The sequence below is a fragment of the Hyla sarda genome, chromosome 3 (genome assembly GCF_029499605.1).
Source record: "Hyla sarda isolate aHylSar1 chromosome 3, aHylSar1.hap1, whole genome shotgun sequence".
Lineage (NCBI taxonomy): Eukaryota > Metazoa > Chordata > Amphibia > Anura > Hylidae > Hyla > Hyla sarda.
Window position 1 is genome coordinate 437,472,687 of NC_079191.1, and position 25,150 is coordinate 437,497,836.

A 25,150-nucleotide genomic window follows, 5' to 3' on the forward strand; every position below is an offset into this window, starting at 1 on the left:
ATAGGTAGTCAGACCCCAGATAGATATGATCCCCATCAGGTAGGGCTCTTCAGTAGGTAGTTAGACCCCAGATAGATATGACCCCCATCAGGTAGGGCTCTTCAGTAGGTAGTCAGACCCCCAGATAGATATGACCCCCATCAGGTAGGGCTCTTCAGTAGGTAGTCAGACCCCAGATAGATATGATCCCCATCAGGTAGGGCTCTTCAGTAGGTAGTCAGACCCCAGATAGATATGACCCCCATCAGGTAGGGCTCTTCAGTAGGTAGTCAGACCCCCAGATAGATATGACCCCCATCAGGTAGGGCTCTTCAGTAGGTAGTCAGACCCCAGATAGATATGATCCCCATCAGGTAGGGCTCCCCAATAGGTAGTCAGACCCCCAGATAGATATGACCCCCATCAGGTAGGGCTCCCCAATAGGTAGTCAGACCCCCAGATAGATATGATCCCCATAAGGTAGGGCTCTTCAGTAGGTAGTCAGACCCCCAGATAGATATGATCCCCATCAGGTAGGGCTCTTCAGTAGGTAGTCAGACCCCCAGATAGATATGATGCCCATCAGGTAGGGCTCCCCAATAGGTAGTCAGACCCCCAGATAGATATGACCCCCATCAGGTAGGGCTCTTCAATAGGTAGTCAGACCCCCAGATAGATATGACCCCCATCAGGTAGGGCTCTTCAGTAGGTAGTCAGACCCCAGATAGATATGATCCCCATCAGGTGGGGTTTTCAGTAGGTAGTCAGACCCCAGATAGATATGACCCCCATCAGGTAGGGCTCCCCAATAGGTAGTCAGACCCCCAGATAGATATGATCCCCATCAGGTAGGGCTCTTCAGTAGGTAGTCAGACCCCAGATAGATATGACCCCCATCAGGTAGGGCTCCCCAATAGGTAGTCAGACCCCCAGATAGATATGACCCCCATCAGGTAGGGCTCTTCAGTAGGTAGTCAGACCCCAGATTGATATGACCCCCATCAGGTAGGGCTCCCCAATAGGTAGTCAGACCCCCAGATAGATATGATCCCCATCAGGTAGGGCTCCCCAGTAGGTAGTCAGACCCCCAGATAGAAATTATCCCCATCAGGTAGGGCTCTTCAGTAGGTAGTCAGACCCCAGATAGATATGATGCCCATCAGGTAGGGCTCCCCAATAGGTAGTCAGACCCCCAGATAGATATGACCCCCATCAGGTAGGGCTCCCCAGTAGGTACACAGGCCCCCAGATAGATATGAGCCCCATCAGGTAGGGCTCCCCAGTAGGTACACAGGCCCCCAGATAGATATGAGCCCCATCAGGTAGGGCTCCCCAATAGGTAGTCAGACCCCCAGATAGATATGACCCCCCATCACTGATAGGGGTCATATCTATCTGGGGGCATGTCTACGTACTGGGGAGCCCTACCTGATGATTAGGTAGGCCTTCCCAGTAGGTAGAAAGGCCCTAGATAGATATGACCCCCGGCAGGTAGGGTTCCTATTTAAACAATTATACACCCTAAGTTTCAACCAGGGTGCCTCCAGCTGTTGCAAAACTACAACTCCCAGCATGCCGGGAGTTGTAGTTTTGCAACAGCTGGAGGCACCCTGGCTGGGAAGCACTGCCCTAATTAGATAGGTTAGCAACTAGTGGTTAGCAGGTACTAAGTAACCAAGTTTGAGCACTTTCCTGGCGGAGGTGCGCGCGGTGAGTGATGTCATCGAACACGCCGCGCAGGACGTCAGCGTCCCATCGTCCTACGCGGCACGTGTGATGACGTCACTTATCGTGCGCGCCTCCGCCAGGAAGGCTTGCTATAGGCTGCAGCATACACCTGTCATATGTAAATTGACAGTCTTTCCCCGTTATATGTGAATTCTTCCGGCATTTAGCCACATCCCTGGTGCTAGATGCTGCGCTATTTTTCACATAACAAAATATAGACTCTGCGAAGGTGGCTCTTACGAAGACGATGACGCACACGTGAACAGAATCTTATCTCTCGTAAACTATAAAAACACATCATCGGCATTTCCAGCTGATCCTTTATTCCTTGACGTATTTGGTGCCATATGGTGCAGGGAAAGAAAAAAATAATAAAAGCGTGTCATGGAGACAAGAGCCACCAGCAGCTACACTGCCGTCCTGGAAGGGTTATTTGTCTGTGACGATAAGAGGCTCATGTGCGGAGCGCGTGTTACCACATCAGCGAATCCTGTACCAGGAAATACTATTCAGCCTCATTTTCCTGTGACTTTCCCAGCAGCAGCCGGAGGTGATGATGAGGAGGAAGTGCTGCATGGAGCAGGTAGAGTACCGGACCGGGAGTCTCTTAGGTGAGTGTGTGTGACTTTGTGTATGTGCGCAATGCTCCCAGTCTATTAAAAGGGTACTCCGGTGGAAAACTTTATTTTTTTTTATTTATTAATTTTTTTATGAACTGGTGCCAGAAAGTTAAACAGATTTGTAAATTAATTCTATTAAAAAACATAATCCTTCCAGTACTTATTAGCTAGAGATGAGCGAACTTACAGTAAATTCGATTCGTCACGAACTTCTCGGCTCGGCAGTTGATGGCTTTTCCTGCATAAATTAGTTCAGCTTTCAGGTGCTCCCGTGGGCTGGAAAAGGTGGATACAGTCCTAGGAGATTCTTTCCTAGGACTGTATCCACCTTTTCCAGCCCACCGGGGCACCGGAAAGCTGAACTAATCTATGCAGGAAAAGTCATCAACTGCCGAGCCGAGAAGTTCGTGACGAATCGAATTTACTGTAAGTTCGCTCATCTCTATTATTAGCTGCTGAATACTACACAGGACATTCTTTTCTGTCTGTCCACAGTGCTCTCTGCTGACATCACCAGCACAGTGCTCTCTACTGACATCTCTGTCCATTTTAGGAACTGTCCAGAGCAGCATATGTTTTCTATGGGGATTTTCTCCTACTCTGGACTTAAGTTCTTAAAATGGACAGAGATGTCAGCAGAGAGCACTGTGTTCGTGAGGTCAACACAGAGCTCTGTGTTCCAAAAAGAAAAGAATTTCCTCTGTAGTATTCAGCAGCTAATAAGTACTGGAAGGATTACGTTTTTTTTTATTTTTTTATAGAAGTAATTTACAAGTCTGGTTAACTTTCTGGCACCAGTTCATTAAAAATAAAAAAAAGTTTTCCACCGGAGTACCCCTTTAACCCTTTCTGCACTGAGACATTTCTGTACATAAAATGATCCCGAGAGGATTATGACTGACTCTGTAAAAATAACAATGTTTAAAAAAAATAAAAAAGGGCCAAGCAGTCAGACCCCCACTGATCTGGCACTTATTCCCTACCCTTTGGATAGGGGATACATTTTTCTAAGATGGAATACCCGCAATAAGGTCTAGTTTGTATACAGATCCAAGAGGGACCATTAGCAGGCGGTGATGCTGAGTATGTGACAATCTTTTTGCTTTACTATTTCTCAGGGGATTTATTTATAACACTGATTTATACGTCATTTTTCAACATCTCCTTGTATAGCACCGTTCATAAAGGAAGAAATAAAGTTGTAAATGCAGCAAAAATTTTTTGATTCTTAGGCTATGTTCACACGGAGGAATGTCCGCATCACCGGTAGAATATGCCCGGGCTGGGACCGCCCAGAAATAAATTGTCTCATAGATGGAAATGTATTTCCTTTGCGGAATCCACAAAAAGAATAAACTTGTCTATTCCTTCTGCGGGCGCCGGAATCAGGATTTCGGCCGCAGAAAAATCTGGCGTGGAATCCCAGAATCCCACTGAAATCAACGGAAGCACTCCAGGTTTTATTGCCCACATCATGCACACTCACCATCACTAGTCCTACGGCGACATCTGTTTTATTCCAGAACAGCTACATCCCTGTGTTTCATTACTGTAACTGGGTCATGTGATCAGATCCCTTCTGGCTACTCCCAGACTATCAATATTAAAGTCCCAGAAAACCATTTCAGGGTAAGGTTACACATAGCGTATATATTCACGCTGCACAGCGGGAAATACAGTGCGAGCGAGAAGGCAAATAGAGCTACCCGTCAGCAGCCCTGTGTGTACAGTGAGGTTTGGAGGCGGGGCCAGCCTGGCCCCGCCTCCGAACCTCACTGTACACACAGGACGGCCACAGGGTAGCCCTCTGTGTCTTCTCATAGGAGGATATGCAGAGTATTTCTAAAACAGAACTTCTTGTCTTTTCTCCATCAACTGATCCTGTACCTAACCCTGTCATTTCCATCTCGGTATGTGGTACTACCATAACTCCCGGGCAGCAGGCTCGCTGTCTTGGAGTTATACTTGACTCTGATCTTTCTTTCACTCCCCATATTCAGTCTCTTTCACGTTCTTGTCACCTGCATCTCAAAAACCATTTCCAGAATCCGCCCGTTTCTCACTACTGAAACTGCTAAAACTCTCATTATTGCTTTGATTCCCTCCCGCCTCGACTACTGTAACTCTTTACTAATAGGCCTTCCTTTCTCCAAACTCTCTCCTCTCCAGTCCATCCTTAATGCCGCAGCCAGACTCATCTTCCGCTACACCGACGCCTCCTCCCTGTGCCAGTCACTACACTGGTTACCAATTCAGTCCAGAATACAGTACAAAATTCTCAGTCTCACACACAAAGCCCTCCACAATGCTGCACCTCCCTACATCTCCTCTCTCATCCCTGTCTACCATCCTACACGTTCTCTCCGATCTGCTAATGACCTCACACTAACATCTTCTATAATCCGAACTTCTCACTCCCGTCTCCAAGACTTCACTCGTGCTGCACCGGTTCTCTGGAATGCCATCCCTCAGTCCCTCAGACTCAACAACAACATCCATAGTTTCAAACGTGGCCTGAAAACACATCTCATCAGACAGGCCTATAACAGTCTCTAATTGGCCTCAACATATCCCCAACATATCCCCAACATATCCCCAACATATCCCCAACATATCCTCAACATATCCTCAACATATCCTCTACATATCCCCAACATATCCCCAACATATCCTCAACATATCCCCAACATATCCCCAACATATCCCCAACATATCCTCAACATATCCCCAACATATCCCCAACATATCCTCTACATATCCCCAACATATCCTCAACATATCCCCAACATATCCCCAACATATCCCCTACATATCCCCTACATATCCCCAACATATCCCCAACATATCCCCAACATATCCCCAACATATCCCCAACACATCCCCAACATACCCCCAACATATCCCCAACATATCCTCAACATATCCTTAATATATCCCCAACATATCCTCAACATATCCCCAATATATCCCCAACATATCCTCAACATATACCCAATATATCCTCAACATATCCTCAACATATCCCCAACATATCCCCAACATATCCCCAACATATCCCCAACACATCCCCAACACACCCCCCAACACATCCTCAACATATCCCCCAACATATCCCCCAACATATCCTTACTATATCCAACATATCCCCAACATATCCTCAACATATCCTTAATATATCCCCAACATATCCTCAACATATCCCCAATATATCCTCAACATATCCCCAATATATCCCCAACATATCCTCAACATATCCCCAACATATCCTCAACATATCCCAAACATATCCCCAACATATCCCCAACATATCCCCAACATATCCCCAACATATCCCCAACATATCCCCAACATATCCCCAACATATCCCAAACATATCCTCAACATATCCTCAACATATCCCCAACATATCCCCAACATATCCTCAACATATCCCCAACATATCCTCAACATATCCCCAACATATCCCCAACATATCCTCAACATATCCCCAACATATCCTCAACATATCCCCAACATATCCCCAACATATCCCCAACATATCCCCAACATATCCCCAACATATCCCCAACATATCCCCAACATATCCCCAACATATCCCCAACATATCCCCAACATATCCCCAACATATCCCCACACCTCTTGTTTGAATAGTTATTGTGTAATATTATGTCTGATACTTGTCTTTGTTTGTACCCCATTATTGTAAGCGCTGCGGAATCTGTAGGCGCTATATAAATAAACAAAATATTTCCCGCAGTGCATCAGATTTTGTGCATGTGTGTGACCCTACCCTTAGAGTACTGTCAGACATATCGTATCCGCTGTGGATTTGATGCTGCAGATTTTATGTTGATAAATCAATACAAATAAATAGTTAAACACAGCTTCCGATATGCGGCAGATGCAGTATTTACGAAAGTGTCCTTAACCCCTTAAAGGGGTATTCCAGGAATTTAATTTATTTATTATGCTACAGGGGCTGTAAAGTTAGTGTAATCCATAATATAGTGTTTGTACCTGTGTGTGACGGATTTCTCACAATTCTTATGTGATTTTCATCCCAATATTTATTTTTACCAGCATACAAAATGACTGTTGACTCGGATTTTTCCTAGCTGGCAAAGTGGCCGAGACCTGACATCACTAGTCAGCTGATGACAGGGAGCCTGTCTGCTTCAATGGGGGAGAGAGCAATCTGCAAGTAATGCAACAGCTGGAGGCACCCTGATTGAAAACCACAGGTAGGCAGCTCATTTATGTTTCAATGGCTGGGGTGGCTGATGTGTGGGAGGGAGGAAAATGGTATCATGGGATTTTTAGGAAAACTGAAAACAGGAAATACAAGTTCACAGAAAGCTAGCCACAGTGTTATAGTAATCTCACAACATAGCCATTTAGCCCCAAGACAAGTGCAGATCCATCCTAAGCATGTCCATTACTGTCTGCCAGGTACGTACTAAAATCCCCTTATGCTGGAGAACCCCTTTAAGATGAAAATGGGCTGTGTCCTTTAAAGGGCCCTCCGCCCCTAGACATCTTATCCCATATCCAAAGGATAGGGGATAAGATGTCAGATCGCCACGGTTCCGCTGCTGGGGACCCCCGGGATCGCCGCTGCGGCACCCCGCTGCGAGTTCGCTCTGTGCGTAATGACGGGCGATACAGGGGACGGAGCAGCGTGACATCATGGTCCGCCCCCTTAATACAAGTCTATGGCAGGGGCGTGGCGGTCCGCCACGACCGCCACGCCCCCTCCCATTGACACTTATTGAGGGGGGGCGGGCTGTGACGCCACGAGGGGCGGAGCCGTGACGTAACGATGCTCCGGCCCCTGTACTGCCCGTCATTACGTGCAGAGCGAACTCGCAGCAGCGGGACCACGGCGATCTGACATCTTATCCCCTATCCTTTGGATAGGGGATAAGATGTCTAGGGGTGGAGACCCCCTTTAAGGACCAGGCCAATTTTATTTTAGCGTTTTTGTTTTTTCCTCCTCGCCTTCTAAAATCCCAAACTTTTTTTATATTTCCATCTAAAGACCCATATAAGGGTTTGTTTTTTGTGTGACCATTTGTACTTTGTTATGACACCTCTCATTTTACCATAAAATGTACTGCGAACCCACAAAAAAAATTTTAGGGAGTAAATTTAAATGAAAACCAAATTTTGGAGGGTTTCGTTTTGACACTGTACACTTTACGGAAAAAATGACATGTGTTCTTTATTCTGTGGGTCAATACGATTAAAATGATACCCATCTTTACATACTTTTCTATTATTGTACCAATTAAAAAATCTCAAACTTTTTGTAGAAAATCAGTATGTTTAAAAAACATACTTTTCCATAAATGGGGCGGTATGAGGGATAATTTTTTGCGCTGTGATCTGTACTTTTTTTTCATACCTTATTTGCTGATAAAAAACTATTAAATCCCTTTTTATAATTTTTGGGGAATAAAATGTGACAAAAAAGCAGCAATTTTGGACATTATTTTATTTTCTACGTTTACGCCGTTCACCATCTGGGATCATTAACATTATATTTTGATAGTTCGGACATTTACGCACGCGGCGATACCAAACATGTTTATTGATTTAGTTTTTTTATGCTTTCTGGGGGGAAAATGGGAAAAAGGGACAATTTAAATTTTTATTGGGGGAGGGGATTTTTCAAATTTTTTTTACTTTCTATTTTTACATTTTTTTTTACACTTTTTATGTCCCCATAGGGGACTATCTATAGCAATCACTTGATTGCTAAATACTGTACAGTGCTTTGCATAGGGCATAGCACTGCTCAGTATTATCGGTCATCTTCTGCTCTGATCTGCTCGATCTCAGACCAGAGCAGGAGACGTCGGGAGACGGACGGAGGCAGGTGAGGGGACCTCCGGCCGCAATTTTAGATGATCAGATCCCCACAGCAGCACTGCGGGTGATCCAATCATCTATTTCAACATGCGCATTGCCGCAGATGTCGTGATCTGTATCGATCATGGTATCTGAGGGGTTAATGGCGGACATTGGCGCGATCGCTGATGTCCGCCAATACCAGCGGGTCCCCGGCTGCTGAGACCTGCAGTGCATGACGCGAGCACCAAGCTGATGCTCACGGTCATGTACAGGACGTAAATGTAGGTCCTGGTGTGCTAAGTAAATGTATGTCCTTGGTTGTTAAGGGGTTAATGAAACATTCACGTGTCTCTGAAACTTACCGGGAGAGCAGAAGGTTCAGGCAGAAATTCGGCATCTTCCCCGAAGATGAAATCTGGAGGTAATTCTGGGTATTGCGCGTTGAACATGATATCCCCTATGAAACAAGAAAACAATGATATATAACAGGAGACGCCATAGGGAAGAAACAAAGCTGCAGCTGTTGCTAAACTACAACTCCCAGCATGTTAATGCTAAGCAGCAGGTATCATGGTCTGGGCAGTGGATGGGAGACCAACAGCAATGCTCAGAGCAGTGTTCCCCAACCAGTATGCCTCCAGCTTTGCAGATTTACAACTCCCAGCATGTCCGGACAGACGTTGGCTGTCCGGGCATGCTGGGAGATGTAGTTTTGCAACAGCTGGAGGCATACTGGTTGGAAAACACTGATAATTGGGAAGGGTCACATAATGAGGGGATGATGCAACCCAGAGCTGATCTCCTGCAGTCACAACCAAGCGATGTAAAAGATAATGTCAGCCGTCATCACCAATCATTGTCTTGTTTGCTCAGACAGGGAGAAGAGACATAAAAGTGACACCGCTATGGAGGGGAGGCTTGGGTGACACCGCTATGGAAGGAGAGGCTGGGGTGACACCGCTATGGAGGAGAGGCTGGGGTGACACCGCTATGTAGGGGAGGCTTGGGTGACACCGCTATGGAGGGGAGGCTTGGGTGACACCGCTATGGAGGGGAGACTTGGGTGACACCGCTATGGAGGAGAGGCTTGGGTGACACCGCTATGGAGGAGAGGCTTGGGTGACACCGTTATGGAGGAGAGGCTTGGGTTACACCGTTATGGAGGAGAGGCTTGGGTGACACCGCTATGGAGGAGAGGCTTGGGTGACACCGTTATGGAGGGGGAGGCTTGGGTGACACCGCTATAGAGGAGAGGCTGGAGTGACACCGCTATGGAGGAGAGGCTGGGGTGACACTGCTATGGAGGAGAGGCTGGGGTGACACCGCTATGGAGGAGAGGCTGGGGTGACACCGCTATGGAGGAGAGGCTGGGGTGACACCGCTATGGAGGAGAGGCTGGGGTGACACCGCTATGGAGGAGAGGCTGGGGTGACACCGCTATGGAGGAGAGGCTGGGGTGACACAGCTATGGAGGAGAGGCTGGGGTGACACCGCTATGGAGGAGAGGCTGGGGTGACACCGCTATGGAGGAGAGGCTGGGGTGACACCGCTATGGAGGAGAGGCTGGGGTGACACCGCTATGGAGGAGAGGCTGGGGTGACACCGTTATGGAGGAGAAGCTTGGGTGACACCTTTATGGAGGGGAGGCTTGGGTGACACCGTTATGGAGGGGAGGCTTGGGTGACACCGTTCTGGAGGAGAAGCTTGGGTGACACCGTTATGGAGGGGAGGCTGGGGTGACACCGCTATGGAGGAGAGGCTGGGGTGACACCGTTATGGAGGAGAGGCTTGGGTGACACCGTTATGGAGGAGAGGCTTGGGTGACACCGTTCTGGAGGAGAAGCTTGGGTGACACCGCTATGGAGGGGAGGCACACTGTGTCATGGATCTAAAATGTTTTTTTTTTTTTTTTTTTTTTTATCAACAGAAGAATATTGAGCCTCTTATATAGTGTTATCTCAGGGAGTCCATCCTTCCGCTGACCACGTCACTGTCTCCGGAGCTCCTGCGGGTGGCGCTCTTATCTACACTAGGTCCCTGCTGAGCGCTGACAATCTGCAGGCAGCATAGGACTTCCTGTGGCTGATCCTACCAAGATAGAAGTAACTGAGGGTGAATTACAGATGATTGACAGAAAATATAATACTGTGGCAGCGGCTGCCAGAGCGAGCGTTACTGCGCAAGAAAGCCACAAAGGAAGCTGCGGCCACACATGACGGGTCACAACCATACGATGGAGGAAGCCGATACCTACACACTGCACCATCCAAAGTCACCACGATCACTACAACCTACATCTCAGTCCTGGGCTGTTCTTTAGATACCCTCCGAGCTGAGCTTCTGGGGGGCAGATAGTTATCCCCCTACATTATATGACTGTACAGGATCCAGAGGAACAATGACAATCGAAGTGCAAAAATGCAGAAAAAGCTCTATATATACATCAAAGAAGAATGCTGTGAGATGTCAGCTCTGAAGCCTTGTTGCTTCAGGATATAACTCAGGATCAGTACAGGATAAGTAATGTAATGTATATACACAGTGATCTCACCAGCAGAATAGTGAGTACAGCTCTGGAGTATAATACAGGATATAAATCGAGATTTTCCTAGCTAACGTGACGGAAAATATAAGTTATATGAAGACAGGAGGCGAGTATCTTGCATTAAACCTTTCTTTTTAATGCCCATAGCAGAAAATTACAGAGAATTTACTTCATAACATTAGAAAAATTTTTATTAAAACTACATCTCCCAGCAGCCCCTGGAATCCCCTCCCCTGGGGCGGAGACCCTATATAAGGGGCTGGCTGGATCTCCTCTTCCTCTTTCTTTCGTGCGAACTTCGGAACAGCGCACGACATCTTGATACCCCGGATACACTCCGACGGTAAACGAACTCCATCTCCGGAACTAGACGACAGGGCCAACTGGGCCCCCAGCAACTGTGTTTCAACTGGAACCTGGTCGTCAGGGCCAACTGGGCCTCCGTGAACTGTGTTCGAACTGGAACAGAAAAGCATAACCACTGTAATTCAGGGTCTCCTCAGATTCTTCTGTGTAGAAGGAAGTCCCGTTCTTCAATATCCTGAAACGAGAAAGGAACACCATGACAGGGTGGGGTCGGGAGGGAAGATACTCGCCTCCTGTCTTCATATAACTTATATTTTCCATCACGTTAGCTAGGAAAATCTCGATTTATATATCAGACAGGAGGCTCATATCTTGCAATTTTAAAGCTAAAGACAGAAGAACAGACATGTCAAAGTACAGATGCAGAAACGTGTTCTTGTGGCCTAAAATAAAACTGCCGAAAAGTCGTCTCGGACGACCAATCGGCGGCCAACAAAAGGTCCGAAAGCGAACCTCCTGAAGTAATCACTTTGGTGGCCATAGCTCCTCTAGAAGAGTGGGCACCAAAGAGAGAAATGTCAATCCCAGCCATTTCCATGACTGATCTGACCCACCTGGCTAAGGTAGCCGAGGATACCGGAAGATGAGGCTTGACATACAATAACAATAATTGATTGTGAGACTCGGATCGCAGAGGCGTGGTCCGTACCTCATATGTTTGTAGACAGCGTACTACGCACAGGCGCGGGTGATCCGGAAAAAAGGGATAGAAGACGGAGTGAAGTCCTGTCTTGGTTCTGCGAACCACAGAAAAACGTACTCCTTCCGGCGAAAACTGTCGCCTGGAGATATCCAACGCTTTAACATCCGACACCCGTTTAATAGACACTAAACATAAAAGGGTAGTAATTTTTAGGGATAAAAATTTTAAGGTGAGAGCATTATTATCCGCCCAGGAGGAAAAGAGTTCTAACACCCGGGAGACATCCCAAGTAGACTGGTATCTAGGACGGGGAGGACGCTTATATTTTACTCCCCTTAAGAGCCTACATACCAAAGGATGTTTGCCAACTGGCAATGCGTCCACCGGGCAATGGTATGCCGATATGGCGGATCTGTACACGTTGAGTGAACTATACGATTTCCCAGACTCAAAAGAGTCCGCAAGGTAGTTCACTATCACTGAAACAGGTGCTTGAACGGCATCAACTTGCCGTTGATCACACCAACGAACCCACAAAGCCCAGGCCGATCGATATGCCGATCTAGTCCCTGGGGCCCAGGCCAAGGCAAGGAGGTCTCTAGCCGACTGTGAAAGGTCGCTACCGTTGTCCGGGATCCCGAAACCAACCACGCAAGGAGTGGAAGGTTGCCCTCCAAAATCAACGGATGAGGACCCATGATAGGGTTCATGAGAAGGTGAGGTGACTGGGGAATCAGTCGAGGAAAGTCGATTGTCATCCCTAGGAGAAGGGGAAACCACGGTTGTGTCGGCCACCAAGGGGTGATCAACACTACCGTCGCCTTCTGATTCAGTACTTGGAGAAGGAATCTGGAGATCGTATTGAATGGGGGGAACGCATAGTGTGTACCCCGTGACCAGATCTGGCGGAATGCGTCCACTGCGGATGCTTCCGGGTCCGGCCTCCAGCTGTAGAAGTGAGGCAGTTGTCGATTGAGGCGAGATGCGAAGAGGTCCGTGTGTAAGGGACCCCAAAGATTCCACAAAGCCCGAAAAGTAGAACGGTCTAATGTCCAATCGCTGGAATCCCTCAAATAACGAGAATTCCAGTCTGCCACTGTGTTGGACACACCAGGAAGATATTCCGCAATAGGAATGATGTCCCGGGACAAGCAGAAGTGCCAGAATTCGGATGCGATGTCTGCCAGTACCCTGGACCTCGTCCCCCCAAGGCGGTTGACATATTGAACCGCAGCCACATTGTCCATGCGTAAAAGAACGCAACAATTGGTATTGTGAGGGAGAAAACTCTTGATAGCGAAGAACGCTGCCAAGAGTTCCAGGGCATTGATGTGGAGGAGAGACTCCTCTACGGACCATCTCCCTCCTGTGTTATTGTGCCCGCAACGAGCCCCCCAGCCTTGGCGGCTCGCATCGGACTCTATTATGATGTCCGGGCAGGAATTGAATATAGTCTTGCCGTTCCATTCGACGGCATGGCGCAGCCACCAGTGTAATTCCTCCACTGCCTCCGGGCAAAGGGCAACTTCGTCTGCATAACGGAGACCCTGGCGTATGTGAAGGTTCTTGAGTCGTTGAAGGGCCCGATAATGAAGTGGGGCCGGGAAGATGGCTTGAATCGAGGCTGATAATAGGCCGACTATGCATGCAATCATCCTCAGGGACACTCGACCCCTGCGCAAGGTCGTTCTGATTTCCTTCCGAATCAGAGCTAATTTGGAGGTAGGTAGCATCAGAACGGCACGTTTGGTATCCACTAGGAAGCCTAGGAATTCCAGTTCTTGTGAGGGAGTCAGCACAGATTTCTTGTGGTTGATGAGGAATCCTAAGTCCTCCATCAGAGAAACCGCCCATTGTTTGTGTAACAGGGCCTGCGTTCTGGAACATGCCATGATCAGTAGATCGTCCAGGTAGATGATAAGCCGTACCCCCCTGCTCCGGAGCGCGGCTACCACCGGTTTCAGTAACTTGGTGAAACACCAAGGGGCTGATGATAATCCGAATGGCAGGCAGGTGAATTGCCACATTCGTTCCCTCCATAGAAACCGAAGAAACGGTTGGGACGAGTGGTGAATAGGAACGGTAAGATATGCGTCTTTTAAGTCGATCTTCACCAACCAGTCTCCTGGCCAGAGAAGGTCGCGTAACAGATGGATACCCTCCATCTTGAAGTGTCGATATATCACGTGTTGGTTTAAATCTCTTAGATTTATCACCGGGCGATAACCGCCATCCTTCTTCTTTACCAAGAAGAGGTTGCTTACAAAACCGGGGGACAAGGGGTTTACCTCTATCACCGCCTGTTTGGACAGGAGCTCTCGGAGCTCGTTGTCTATGAGTACTATGTTTTGAGCGGAAAACTGAATGGGTGGAGGAATATAATTCAGTACGGGGAGAGATTGGAACTCTATCTGGTAGCCTGCTACCGTATTGAGGATCCACACGTCTGCCGTAATCATGGACCAGACGTGGGAAAAATACATCAGTCTGCCCCCCACCGTTGTGTGTGGAATGGAAATTGTGTGTGTACTCACCGGTCGGTGGACGAGACCTAGGATATCCGCGGCCTCCACGTCCTCTCCAGGGGCGTCCTCGAGGGGGAAAGAAAGGGGCCGGCTGGGCCACAGGCATCGTGTACTGTTGTTGAGCGGGAGCAAACTGTTGGTGCGCAGCTCTAACATAGGGCCTATAGGGGATTGAGCGGCCGGTAGATCGGCCTCTGCCTCTACCGGCCTTGCCAAAAACCTTGGTAGTTTGGCCCGTTTTCTTTAGTGAGGTCTGCGCCTTATCTAGACTGGAAAATAGGCTGACCACCTTATTAATATTCTTAATGAGATCTTCTCCGAAGAGGAGACCTTCAGCGGAGGGTCCGGGCTCATTCTCCGCTAAATGACTGAGCTGGGGTTCCAGCTTCATTAAAATCGAACGGCGACGTTCGGTAGAGCACGCCGTGTTTGCGCTGCCTAGCATGCATATCGCGCGCTGGGCCCAACCTCTAAGTTGTGACAAGTCTACCGGTTGGTCAGCTGAGGCTGCTTGTTCAGATAAATTAAGAATCTTTGTGAGCGGTCCAAGCAGATCTAGTATGCGATCCTGTATTAATTTGAAGGACCGTTCAATGCCCTTCTTGGAATATTTGCCAGCCCGGGTCAGGTACTTAAGGAGGACCGGGTCTATCTCTGGGGTGACCGCCACCTTCTTGGCCACATAGGGCCTAGGGCATTCCGCCCTGAGTTTGTTCCTATTTGTGCGGTCTAGTGACCGTCTAGTCCAATGTTCTATGTACTGAGCTACGTGTGGTAGCGGCGCCCAGTCACCTGAGCGAGGATGTATGATCTCATCAGGATTGAAGAGTGGTTGTCCCTGAGCGTCTAAAATCGCCTCACTGGTCACTTCAGGTTCGGCATCATGACAGTCAGCCTGAAACCCCGCATCTTCATTATCAGAGTCAGAGTCCGTGGCTTGAGCCGTGTCCGACTCACCAGATGACTCATCGTTAGACGTGTTGTATGAGTCCGGTTTTATACGCCTGGCGGACTTCAGCCCTTTTTTAATATTCTCCTTGGGGCACAAGGGTCGAGGGAGGTCACTGAGATGCGGGGTGCGGCAGGCCGGTTCGGGTCCTGCCTGGGGCACATTATAAACTTCCCCTGCCGGGGAGTCGTAGTGTACGTTCACATGTTTGCGTTTTTGTGTCACTTTACCCTTAACTGGCTCAGTAGATGTAGAGGGCAAAGAGGGGTCAGAACGTACATTAGCAGCCAGAGCTGCCTGAATGGACTTAGTAATCAAGTCCTGAATCTGGGAAGCGGACATAATTTGGGAGGCTTCAATATCAATAGCCTCATTAACATGGGTAGAAAATGGAGTAGAATTATCTCCAGCCATCCTATAGATGTCAGTATGAATAAGGGGGAAGCTACAAGTAGCCTAACTGACAGCAATAAACTAACTTAGATAACTCACTGGGATCAATACCTAAATGCTGGCGCTCCTCTCACCGCTCGCACAACACTGGCGACGGTGAGAGGAGGAGGATCCTAGTAAGCAGAGCTCACAGCCGTAGTCTCGCGAGACTACGGCTAGAACTTCTGTGATAGGACGCGCGGACTCAGTGGAGGCGTGTCGCAAGGGACGCGTCACTCGGACACGCCCCCCGAACGTTGCAGAGCCCGCGAAAAGGACGAGAGCGGCGAAAATAAGCCGAAGAAGACGGCGCGAAAGTAGGGTAAAATGGCGCCTGACAGGAGAGAGAACCCGGAGTAACAGAACCGGGAACAGTGAAAAACACAAAGGGGGAATGTAGAGACTGAAAAGGAAGATAATATTAACACTAAAATACAATTAATAGAAAATATAGGACAGTATATATATAGAAATATATAGAATGAGTTGGAAAAAACAAAACCAGGACAACTGGAGAAATAGGGACACTTGAAAGGGTCCCCACACACCAGTAACCTGGTACAATAAAGGAAATCTCTATATGAAAAACAATGAAGATAAAATTGTTATACTTAACTAGCTGCCATGAGCAGAAAGAAAGAGGAAGAGGAGATCCAGCCAGCCCCTTATATAGGGTCTCCGCCCCAGGGGAGGGGATTCCAGGGGCTGCTGGGAGTTGTAGTTTTAATAAAAAAAATTCTAATGTTATGAAGTAAATTCTCTGTAATTTTCTGCTATGGGCATTAAAAAGAAAGGTTTAATGCAAGATATGAGCCTCCTGTCTGATATATAACTCAGGATCAGTACAGGATAAGTAATGTAATGTATGTACACAGTGACCTCACCAGCAGAATAGTGAGTACAGCTCTGGAGTATAATACAGGATATAACTCGGGATCAGTACAGGATAAGTAATGTAATGTATGTACACAGTGACCTCACCAGCAGAATAGTGAGTACAGCTCTGGAGTATAATACAGGATATAACTCAGGATCAGTAAAGGATAAGTAATGTAATGTATGTACACAGTGACCTCACCAGCAGAATAGTGAGTACAGCTCTGGAGTATAATACAGGATATAACTCAAGATCAGTACAGGATAAGTAATGTAATGTATGTACACAGTGACCCCACCAGCAGAATAGTGAGTACAGCTCTGGAGTATAATACAGGATATAACTCAGGATCAGTACTGGATAAGTAGTGTAATGTATGTACACAGTGACCTCACAAGCAGAATAGTGAGTACAGCTCTGGAGTATAATACAGGATATAACTCAGGATCAGTACAGGATCAGTAATGTAATGTATGTACACAGTGACCTCACAAGCAGAATAGTGAGTACAGCTCTGGAGTATAATACAGGATATAACTCAGGATCAGTACAGGATCAGTAATGTAATGTATGTACACAGTGACCTCACAAGCAGAATAGTGAGTACAGCTCTGGAGTATAATACAGGATATAACTCAGGATCAGTACAGGATAAGTAATGTAATGTATGTACACAGTGACCTCACCAGCAGAATAGTGAGTACAGCTCTGGAGTATAATACAGGATGTAACTCAGGATCAGTACAGGATAAGTAATGTAATGTATGTACACAGTGACCTCACCAGCAGAATAGTAAGTACAGCTCTGGAGTATAATACAGGATATAACTCAGGATCAGTACAGGATAAGTAATGTAATGTATGTACACAGTGACCTCACCAGCAGAATAGTGAGTACAGCTCTGGAGTATAATACAGGATATAACTCGGGATCAGTACAGGATAAGTAATGTAATGTATGTACTCAGTGACCTCACCAGCAGAATAGTGAGTACAGCTATGGGGGTAAAATACAGGATATAACTCAGGATTAGTACAGGATCAGTAATAGTGAAAACTTTTGTAATAATGCTGAGACTGCAGAGTATCTCACATAAAAATGAGCGCCGCTATAGAGGAAATCGGGAGGAAATTAATCAGGATTCCTGAGGTCCTTGAAAACAGGAGTGAAGAGAATGTGGGAGTAGCAGTCGGTTCTGCGCCTGATAATCTACAGACAAAGCTAAATGGAGAAAGCGGCATTTACCAGGAGCTCACCGGGAACGGCAGAAATGTCAGGCGCAGCTGGTTAATAGCACGCTTATTGTGTGCCTGGTTATTACAGCTATTCTTGGCTGCACTATGTTTAGCCTGAGCTATCAGCGCTGACAGAATATAAGGCCGACATTACATTAGATCCCCAGAACATGACATTGTGTAGTATTACCACCAATGAGGTCCTGTCACGTCTGTCACTGGCCGCACACGGGTCTGTACAGTCTATAAAATACAATAGAAAAACTCGCCATGGCCCACGGTTTACGCAGGAAAGGCTCCATGTTGGAGGCAGGTAACGCGGTTATTAGGCCGACTGCACATGCAAATTACCAATGAAAGAACGGACAATGTGCTAATCTGCCCCCCTGCTGGACAACAAAGGCCGGTGCTGCTGGGCCGTTCTGATGGTCGACGGGGAGGCTAGAGCAGCCAAGACCTGACACACAACTACCATACTGACTGCTCTTTCTAAGACTTTTTCTCCTTTTTTGGGAGAATATTTTATAAAAGACCCATTTACTCACGATAACAAGAGAGAGAATGCAAAAAAAAGCCAGGATGGCGCCTCGTGTAATCCTGCAAGTACAAAGGCGGGAAATGTGGGAATTGTATCGCCCGACGCCCGGGACATTCAGTTTTACAACTTCGGGCAAGCAGCGCTAAATGCAAGAAGAATTCACATAGGACGGGCCTCGTCACTAAACTGCTGTACACGCATGATGCAGCCCATAGCGAGCCTTCCTGGCAGAGGTTGCGCGCGGTGAGTGACGTCATAGCACGTGCCGCGCAGGACGCCGGGGCGCTGATGTCCTGCGCAGCGCTTGCGATGACGTCACTCGCCGCGCGCAACCTCTGCCAGGAAGTCCCTGCAGGGAACAGGGAGATGTACGTAAAAGTGAGTTACCTACTCAAACTTTATAAGGGAGGACCTACCTACCACTACGGGCTAACCTATCTACTTAGGGCAGTGCATCCCAACATGGTGCCTCCAGTTGTTGCAAAACTCCAACTCCCAGCATGCCCGGGCAGCCTTCGGCTGTCCGGGTATGCTGGGAGTTGGAGTTTTGCAACAGCTGGAGGCACCCTGGTTGAAGAACACTGACTTAGGGAGTATAATTGTTTAAATGGGAGCCCTACCTGCCGGGGGTCAAATCTATCTAGGGCCCTTTCTAATGGGAAGACCTACCTAATCATCAGGTAGGGCTCCCCAGTACGAAGACAGGCTCCCAGATAGATATGACTGCCATCAGTGATGGGTGTCATATCTATCTGGGGGTCTGTGTACCTACTGGGGAGCCCTACCTGATGGGGGTCATATCTATATGGGGCCTGTCTACCTACTGGGGAGCCCTACCTGATGGGATCATATCTATCTGGGGGTCTGTGTACCTACTGGGGAGCCCTACCTGATGGGGGTCATATCTATCTGGGGGCCTGTGTACCTACTGGGGAGCCCTATCTGATGGGGGTCATATCTATCTGGGGGCCTGTGTACCTACTGGGGGAGCCCTACCTGATGGGGGTCATATCTATATGGGGCCTGTCTACCTACTGGGAGCCCTACCTGATGGGATCATATCTATCTGGGGGTCTGACTACCTACTGGGGAGCCATACCTGATGGGATCATATCTATCTGGGGGCCTGTGTACCTACTGGGGAGCCCTACCTGATGGGGGTCATATCTATCTGGGGTCTGACTACCTACTGGGGAGCCATACCTGATGGGATCATATCTATCTGGGGGCCTGTGTACCTACTGGGGAGCCCTACCTGATGGGGGTCATATCTATCTGGGGGTCTGACTACCTACTGGGGAGCCCTACCTGATGGGGGTCATATCTATCTGGGGGCCTGTGTACCTACTGGGGAGCCCTACCTGATGGGGGTCATATCTATCTGGGGGCCTGTGTACCTACTGGGGAGCCCTACCTGATGGGATCATATCTATATGGGGCCTGTGTACCTACTGGGGAGCCCTACCTGATGGGGGTCATATCTATATGGGGCCTGTCTACCTACTGGGAGCCCTACCTGATGGGATCATATCTATCTGGGGGTCTGTGTACCTACTGGGGAGCCATACCTGATGGGATCATATTTATCTGGGGGCCTGTGTACCTACTGGGGAGCCCTACCTGATGAGGGTCATATCTATCTGGGGGCCTGTCTACCTATTGTGGAGCCCTACCTGATGGGGGTCATATCTATCTGGGGTCTGACTACCTACTGAAGAGCTCTACCTGATGGGGGTCATATCTATCTGGGGGTCTGACTACCTACTGGGGAGCCCTACCTGATGGGGGTCATATCTATCTGGGGGCCTGTGTACCTACTGGGGAGCCCTACCTGATGGGGGTCATATCTATCTGGGGGCCTGTGTACCTACTGGGGAGCCCTACCTGATGGGGGTCATATCTATATGGGGGCCTGTGTACCTACTGGGGAGCCCTACCTGATGGGGGTCATATCTATCTGGGGGCCTGTCTACCTACTGGGGAGCCCTATCTGATGGGGGTCATATCTATCTGGGGGCCTGTGTACCTACTGGGGAGCCCTACCTGATGGGGGTCATATTTATCTGGGGGTCTGACTACCTACTGGGGAGCCCTACCTGATGGGGGTCATATCTATCTGGGGGCCTGTGTACCTACTGGGGAGCCCTACCTGATGGGGGTCATATCTATCTGGGGGCCTGTGTACCTACTGGGGAGCCCTACCTGATGGGGATCATATCTATCTGGGGGCCTGTCTACCTACTGGGGAGCCCTATCTGATGGGGGTCATATCTATCTGGGTGCCTGTGTACCTACTGGGGAGCCCTACCTGATGGGGGTCATATCTATCTGGGGGTCTGACTACCTACTGGGGAGCCCTACCTGATGGGGGTCATATCTATCTGGGGGCCTGGGTACCTACTGGGGAGCCCTACCTGATGGGGGTCATATCTTTCTGGGGGCCTGTGTACCTACTGGGAGCCCTACCTGATGGGATCATATCTATCTGGGGGTCTGACTACCTACTGGGGAGCCCTACCTGATGGGGATCATATCTATCTGGGGGCCTGTCTGCCCACTGGGGAGCCCTACCTGATGGGATCATATCTATCTGGGGGCCTGTGTACCTACTGGGGAGCCCTACCTGATGGGGGTCATATCTATCTGGGGGTCTGACTACCTACTGGGGAGCCCTACCTGATGGGGGTCATATCTATCTGGGGGCCTGTGTACCTACTGGGGAGCCCTACCTGATGGGGGTCATATTTATCTGGGGGTCTGACTACCTACTGGGGAGCCCTACCTGATGGGGGTCATATCTATCTGGGGGCCTGTGTACCTCCTGGGGAGCCCTACCTGATGGGGATCATATCTATCTGGGGGCCTGTGTACCTACTGGGGAGCCCTACCTGATGGGGGTCATATCTATCTGGGGGTCTGACTACCTACTGGGGAGCCCTACCTGATGGGGGTCATATCTATCTGGGGGCCTGTGTACCTACTGGGGAGCCCTACCTGATGGGGGTCATATCTATCTGGGGGTCTGACTACCTACTGGGGAGCCCTACCTGATGGGGGTCATATCTATCTGGGGGCCTGTGTACCTCCTGGGGAGCCCTACCTGATGGGGATCATATCTATCTGGGGGCCTGTCTACCTACTGGGGAGCCCTATCTGATGGGGGTCATATTTATCTGGGGGTCTGACTACCTACTGGGGAGCCCTACCTGATGGGGGTCATATTTATCTGGGGGTCTGACTACCTACTGGGGAGCCCTACCTGATGGGGGTCATATCTATCTGGGGGCCTGTGTACCTACTGGGGAGCCCTACCTGATGGGGGTCATATTTATCTGGGGGTCTGACTACCTACTGGGGAGCCCTACCTGATGGGGGTCATATTTATCTGGGGGTCTGACTACCTACTGGGGAGCCCTACCTGATGGGGGTCATATCTATCTGGGGGCCTGTGTACCTACTGGGGAGCCCTACCTGATGGGGGTCATATCTTTCTGGGGGCCTGTGTACCTACTGGGGAGCCCTACTTGATTGGGGTCATATCTATCTGCGGACCTGTCTACATATGGGGGAGCTCTACCTAATGGGGGACATGTCCATCTGGGGCTCTGTCTACCTACTGGGGGAGCCCACCCTTCCTACCAACTGAGGGGACATATCTATCTGGGGCATTATTTACTTACTAGAGGAGACCTACCTACCTGATGAGGGGACGGACCTACCTGATAAAGGGACATAACCTCCTAAAAGGGGGACTACCTACTTAATGGGGCGGATTTACTTATGAGGGGCCCGATCCACCTCATGGGGTGACATACTGGTCTGCCAATTAAGTTTCTATCAATAAAGACCTTATTTACAGACTATTTTGGTTGAAATTATTTTTTTTATGTACCAGGACAAGTGGATCGTCATGGGGGACAAGTAGATTGGGCTCCGTTTTAGTCCCTTGGACAAGTAGTTTTTTTTATTTTTTTATTTCCACACCCCTGAAAGGGATTAGTGAGGGGTCTGGATAATGGACTCTCGTCTGGTGTAACCCTTGAGGTTTTGCGTATCACCCCTATATGCGGGGTATCCAAAGGGATTGCAGGCTGTGAGCTTGACCAGAAACCGTAGCACCGGATCCAGTAAAATGCATGAAGGAAAGTGAGAAAAAAAAGAGAATCTCCAAAATGGCGCAATCCCCAATAAAATGGCATGAATAGCTCACTTAACAAGCAAACTGAACTTTATTATAAAAATACAGTTTACATGTTCATCCAAGGCATGTAAACACATGTACACTGTCTTTTTTATAATAAAGTAACGGTTTGCTTATTAAGTGAGCTCTTCATGCCATTTTATTCGGGATAGCGCCATTTTTGGAGATTCTTTTTCCCCCTTCATGCATTTTCTCACGAAGCACTGCCGTGTATTGTAGACTTGTTGGCTATATATTGGCTATATGGCGCAATCCATCAGTCATATAGTAAAAGATAATGGGGAAGATTTATCTAAACCCGTGCAGAGGTAAAGTTGCGCAGTTGCCCATAGCAACCAATCAGATCGCTGCTTTGATTTGTAAAAAGGCCTCTGGAAAATGAAAGAAGTGATCTGATTGGTTGCTATGGGCAACTGAGAAACTTTTCCTTTGCACAAGTTTTGATAAATCTCCCCCTGGTCTGCCATCCATGTTTTAATCCTTCTTTTTTTTTTTTTTTTTTTTTTTAAACCTCCTAAAGGGTTACTCCGGTGTGAAAACTTTTATTTTTTTATTTTTATTTTTTTAATTAACTGGTGCCAGAAAGTTAAGCAGTTTTGTAAATGACTTAATATTAAAAAATCTTAATCCTTCCAGTACTTATTGGCTGCTGAATACTACAGAGGAAATTCTTTTATTTTTGGAACACAGAGCTCTCTGCTGACATCACTGTCCATTTTAGGAACTGTCCAAAGAAGCATATGTTTGCTATGGGGATTTTCTCCTACTCTGGACAGTTCTTAAAATGGACAGAGATGTCAGCAGAGAGCACTGTGGTCGTGATGTCAGCAGAGAGCTCTGTGTTCCAAAAGTAAATAATTTCCTCTGTAGTATTTAGCAGCTAATAAGTACTGGAAGGATTAAGATTTTTTAATATTAAGTCAGTTACAAATCTGCTTAACTTTCTGGCACCAGTTGATTTAAAAAAAAAAAAAAAAAAAAGTTTTCCACCGGAGTACCCCTTTAAAGGAGTACTCCGCTGCTCAGTGTTTGGAACAAACTGCTCCGAATGCTGAAGCTGGTGCCGGGAGCTTGTGGAGTCATAGCCCTGCCCCCTCAGGACACCACACCCCGCCCCCTCAATGCAAGATTATGGGAGGGGGCGTGACGTCATAAGGGGGCAGGGCTATGACGTGGGTGGGGCTATGATGCTGCAGCGGAATGTCAGGGGTGTGACATCATAGTCATGTCCCACCCCCTCAATGCAAGACTATGGGAGGGGGCGTGATGGCTGTCACGCCCCCTCCCATAGACTTGCATTGAGGGGGCGGAGGGTGATGTCATGAGAGGGCAGGGCGGGGCATGACGTCATGAGGGGGCGGGGCGTGACATCACGAGCTCCCAGTGCTGGCTCCAGCGCTCGGAACAGTTTGTTCCAAACGCTGAGCAACAGAGTACCCCTTTAAGCACCAGGGATGCCCTTCACCTCCTCCCAAATGGCCATGCATGGTGCAATCGGATACAGTCCGCTGTCCGGGATTAACCCTTTAGACACCAAGATCACACTTAATCGCGGTGTCTAAAAGTGATGCAAATTTTCGGCGGCTACCGAACTGCCATGTACTGTTTTTAATGCCAGGCATCGGCCGATGTCCAACATTAACCCTTTAGACCCCGCTATCACACTTGATCAGGGCATCTAAAATTTCAGATACCACTATGTCGGTAGTTCAGGGAAGCTGATTGGGACAAGCGCGGTAAAAGCGTGGTGTCCCAATCAGCTTAACCTGTTTAGGATGCAGAGAGATCGCATCCTCATCCTTCCCCTGCCGCCTGCTATCCAAAATTAGCCAGCGGGAACAATTCAGGGAGGGGGTTGTTTGTCATTACAGGACCAAAACCACATGAGTTCATCGGGGGAATGTGTTCCTCCTTCCCTTACCTGAGTTCCTACGCCCATGCTGCCAGTTTAGACCGCTTTCTAGGGCTGAATTTAAATAGTGTGAGCTTGAGTCTAAAAGAGGGCCACTGCGACTTTTTTGCGACTTTCAGAGAAAAGTTGCAGATAGCAAATCAGTGCCCACTGCAGAAAACTAAGTCTAAAGCACTGCATATGGTGGTTCACAAAAACAAATGATCAATAGCAAAAGTCGCACAAACAAGTCGCATGGGGAGTGACAGACTTTTGGTATGACAATTTTGGACTATAAAAAAAGCTTCTATTACAAAAATATTTTATTGTAGAACAAAACACTACGAGTTTCTGGGCATAGGAGTCCCTTCATCAGGTGTACTGTACACCTGACAAAGGGGCTCCTATGCAAAGAAATGAGTAGTGTTTGGTTCTACAATAAAATATTTTTGTGATGTTATCTATCACTATCTGGCTTAACCAGCTGATCTAGAGTAATGGATCATCGTGGAGATGATCCATTACTCTGGATCAGCTGGTTAAGTCAGATAGTGATAGATAACATCCCAAAAATCTTTTGTTAGAACCAAAGACTACGCATTTCTGGGCAAAAGAGCCCCTTCATCAGGTGTACTGGCGTTTCAGTTTGTATGTCAGTTTTACCGTATTTGAAACTCCCAAAAAAATGATTGCCCCACAAATTTGCTTAATTCCATATTTTATTTTTATTTATTTTTTGCCCTACATAAATATTTTTTTTTTATATA

At 48.0% G+C, this 25,150-nt stretch overlaps 1 protein-coding gene across 2 annotated transcripts in view; it reads right to left on the reverse strand.

Annotated features, from left to right (window-relative positions):
* Positions 1-25,150, reverse strand: part of BABAM2 (BRISC and BRCA1 A complex member 2) — a 271,976-nt gene that overhangs the window by 230,021 nt on the left and 16,805 nt on the right. For both annotated transcript variants that reach the window (XM_056568576.1, XM_056568575.1), the window contains exon 4: positions 8,543-8,637. In XM_056568576.1, the coding sequence (XP_056424551.1) occupies positions 8,543-8,637 (95 nt within the window). The remainder of the gene's footprint in view (positions 1-8,542; positions 8,638-25,150) is intronic.